Here is a 3,648-nt window from a genome sequence, read left to right as displayed (position 1 = left end):
AAAGGACAGTATGCATTTGCACCAAAGATTGATTTGATTCACGAACGTCGTACACACGCTTATAGTCACATTGAGTATGTATAGCATTAACATCCCCATGATTGGGTAATGAATTTGCTGAGACATTAGGACTAACATCTCTAAAGGCGAGCATACCACTTCAGACCAGTTTTTGAACTTCGTTCATAAGAGGGTAACAATTTTCCACAGTGTGACCAGGAGCACCCTTGTGAAAAGCACAGTGAGCCTCTGCCTTGTACCAGAATAGAGGATTAGCAGGAGGAGGGGGTGGATCTCTTAGTTGAACCAAATTCTTCTGTAACAACATAGGAAGAAGTTCTGTATAAGTCATCAGAATGGAATTAAAAGGTGGATACCTTCTTTATTGATTTTGTTGAGGAGCCTGTTGTCGAGGCTGTTGAGGTTGAGGTCTTTGAACATTTTGTTGCGGAGCTTGACTAACAATGCGAGTAACAGCAGCAATCTGTTAAGGCTGATATTGTCTCTTTCTTCCCTTTGAAATGGCACTTACAATTTCTTCTTTCTTCTTTGTAAAGTCTCTACCAAACCTTTTAGTTCCACCACCAAATAGTGATGAACCAGCTTCTTTGTTTAAATGGCCTTCTCGGATACCTTCTTCGAGTCGCATCCCCATGTTTACCATCTCAGTAAAGACATTGGGTGCGCTTGCCACCATCTTTTAATAGTAAAATGTACTCAGGGTTTTGAGGTCATTTCTTTCTCTTCCATTGGAGGGATGATCTGAGCAGCTAGTTCACGCCATCTTTGCGCGTACTCTTTGAATGATTGTTTCTCCTTTTGGGACATAGCGCGGAGTTGATCTCTGTTCGGTGCCATATCAATGTTGTACTTGTATTGTCTGATGAAAGCTTCGCCTAAGTCATGGAAACTAAGGATGTGAGTACTATCCAAACCCATATACCATTTCAAAGCAGATCCAGATAAGCTATCTTGAAAGTAATGAATCAGCAGACGCTGGTCTTCATGCATGGACATCTTTCGGACATACATGATCAAATGACTGTGAGGACAATAATTCCCCTTGTACTTTTCAAATTATGGGAGTTTAAACTTGGCAGGAACTCTGACATTCGAAACAAGGCAAAGGTCATTAACTTCTTTCCCAAATAGATCTTTTCCCTTTAGGGATTTGATCTCTCTTTGCATTTCTAGGAATTGATCTTCAAACTCATCCATTCTTCCCATACCTTCAGAAGGTGCGCCATGGAAAATTTTCTCGTTGTGGAGAGGAACAACGTTTACAATAGCAGGAGTAGTAGTCATAACAGCTTGAGGTATTGTAGCTTGTGGAACAGGAATCTGTTGCCTAGCCCATTGAAAATCCATATCTATTCCATATGGCCTAATCGTCATAGGATTCGACACCAGAATTGCAGGAGTCTCGACTTTGGAGATTACAGTAGCTTGAACTGATGGGTGATTCTGAGCAGCCACCAAGTATTGAACCATAGATATCAACCTTTCAATACCGGAGTGTAAGACAACAACCTCTTCTTGCCATTCTTGGTCATCGACTTTACCATCTTCCATTCTTCGACGATGATTGACGCAAGTATTATACCATTACGTCAGCTTGAACTTTCTGAGGAGAGAATGAGGAAGGAATAAGACTCTGACTCAGGAGTGAATGTGAATGTGATATGATGCATGCAATGCAAAAGAATCTTCTTTATATTTTCTTTTCCAAAATATCTCAAAATATCTTCAAGGAATTATTTAAGCATTTGTAAATGTAATAATAAGGGACAAATAACTTGAAGAAGAAAATTTTCATTCATTAATAATAAGGGACAAATTATCCTTGGTACATTTTAAAGGGACAAGGTTCATCGAGGGGCAACCGAGGGTCATCGAAGTACCATTTCTTTTCATAACCTACAAAGGGACAACGGACGCCCAAGATATAAAATACTTTCAAGTGTTACAAGGTAGAAACAAATAGAGAAAGCTAGTAACATCTTAGAGTGACCACCAAAGCTCAATGAGAAGTGTCCATGTCATCTTGAGTCTTCTTCTTCTTCAGTTTGACCTTCTCCAGCTTCTCAATAATACTCTTCCATGCAGCTTCTTTTGGAGAGAGTGCTTCTTCTTCTTTCTTTCTTTTTTTCTCTTGCATACTTGGCAATGGTAGCATCCTTCTTTATGAGCCATCCATCTTGGAGGAACAGTAGATCATCTTTCTCCTTGATTAGATCACCATAGGACTCTTCCATCATTCCTAACTCAGCTTCAGAGTATTCAAACTTCTTCTTCCAATGATCTCTTGACTTCTTCATCTTCCTTAGAGCTTCTTGGAGGTCTTCAATTGTTGGAGGAGACACAACAGATGGAGGAGACTTCCTAACAGGAGGTAGAGATGTCCCAGGGAGACAGGGCATCCTAAGTTCAACAGCTCTTGAACCAATGCAGCTTTCAAAAGGCTCAGGTGAAAGATCTCCTTTTGTCTTCCAATCTTTAATTTCCTTCCTATGGATTGGATTCCAAGCATTAGCAATCCTTTCCCTAAACTCTTTGTTTTCAACCTTTTCTTCAAGAAAGAACCCATTCCATAAAATGTTCCTTGGCTCTTTTTCCCTAGGAAAGCCAAATTGACGACGAGCTAACACAGGGCTATAGCTGATTCCTCCTTTTGTACCAATGAGGGGCACATTAGGGAAATCACCACAGCAATCCAAAGTCTTCATCCTACAAAAGTGATTGTTATTCCAAACAATATCAGTGTTGGTAAGAGTCATGATCTTGTGTGGCCCACTTAGTCCTTCTTTGTGACGCCAGAACTCATGGGTGTCAGCCAGATGAGAGATGTACCACTTGTATAGCATAGGAGTACAACAAGTAACCATTCCTTTTCCATAGGAATTTCTTAGATGGATGGAGTAGTAAGTGTCCCCAATCAAGGTAGGAACATGGTTTCCTTTCATAAAGATCTTAATAGCAATCATATCAACAAAGTTGCCAGTATTTGGAAACAGAAACAATCCATAGACCAATAGAGCAAACACAGCCTCAAAGTCATCTTTTCTTCTTTCTTGTAACAAGGTGAGGGCTTTCTCAATCAAGAACTCAACAGGAAACCTAGGTAATCCTCCTTTAGTAACCAGGTTCTTCTCAATCTCATCTTTCCTCAAGTAAGTAAACTTTGCAATCTCATGAGACTTGGGATATTTTTCTAAACTAGTGAAGGGAATCCTTCCAATAATAGGCAATCCAATGATGCTTGAATATTCTTCCATGGTTGGTAGCAATTTATAATCAGGAAAGATGAAGCAATGATACAATGCATCATAGAATTGGATCAATGTAGAAAGGATTCCTTTTTCCATCTTGGTTTTGAGGAGATACAATAATCTTCCGTACTTGCTACAGAACTTGCCTTGATCAACAATCAAGGACCCTAAGCTTTCTCAATTCTTCCACCTCTAAACTCTTGAAAGTATATTTCTTGGTTTTTCTTCTTTCAAGTTTCATTCCTATAATGTTTACAAAAAAAAGTTTCTTTTAATTCCTTGAAAGATATTTTAGTTTTAAAATGCATGGATGAATGAATGCAAACATAGCAAAAACATTGGGTTAAAGGGTTCAACGTCACGAGCATGGAGCCAAAGG

General features: G+C 39.3%; 1 protein-coding gene across 1 annotated transcript; it reads right to left on the bottom strand.

The window, feature by feature from the left end:
- Positions 1 to 2,084: 2,084 nt before the first annotated feature.
- On the bottom strand, positions 2,085 to 3,365 carry LOC131658328 (uncharacterized). The gene has a single exon (XM_058927635.1). It carries the CDS (start codon positions 3,363 to 3,365, stop codon positions 2,085 to 2,087), a length of 1,281 nt encoding a protein of 426 aa, XP_058783618.1.
- Between the last annotated feature and the right edge of the window lie 283 nt (positions 3,366 to 3,648).

Source organism: Vicia villosa, linkage group LG3 (assembly GCF_029867415.1).
Source record: "Vicia villosa cultivar HV-30 ecotype Madison, WI linkage group LG3, Vvil1.0, whole genome shotgun sequence".
Lineage (NCBI taxonomy): Eukaryota > Viridiplantae > Streptophyta > Magnoliopsida > Fabales > Fabaceae > Vicia > Vicia villosa.
Note: the sequence above shows the minus strand (reverse complement) of the source record. Positions and strands in the feature narration are given on the sequence as shown.

Excerpts from the sequence above, each read along its gene's own strand:
- LOC131658328 (XM_058927635.1), bottom strand. The coding sequence starts at position 3,365 with ATGGAAAAAGGAATCCTTTCTACATTGATCCAATTCTATGATGCATTG.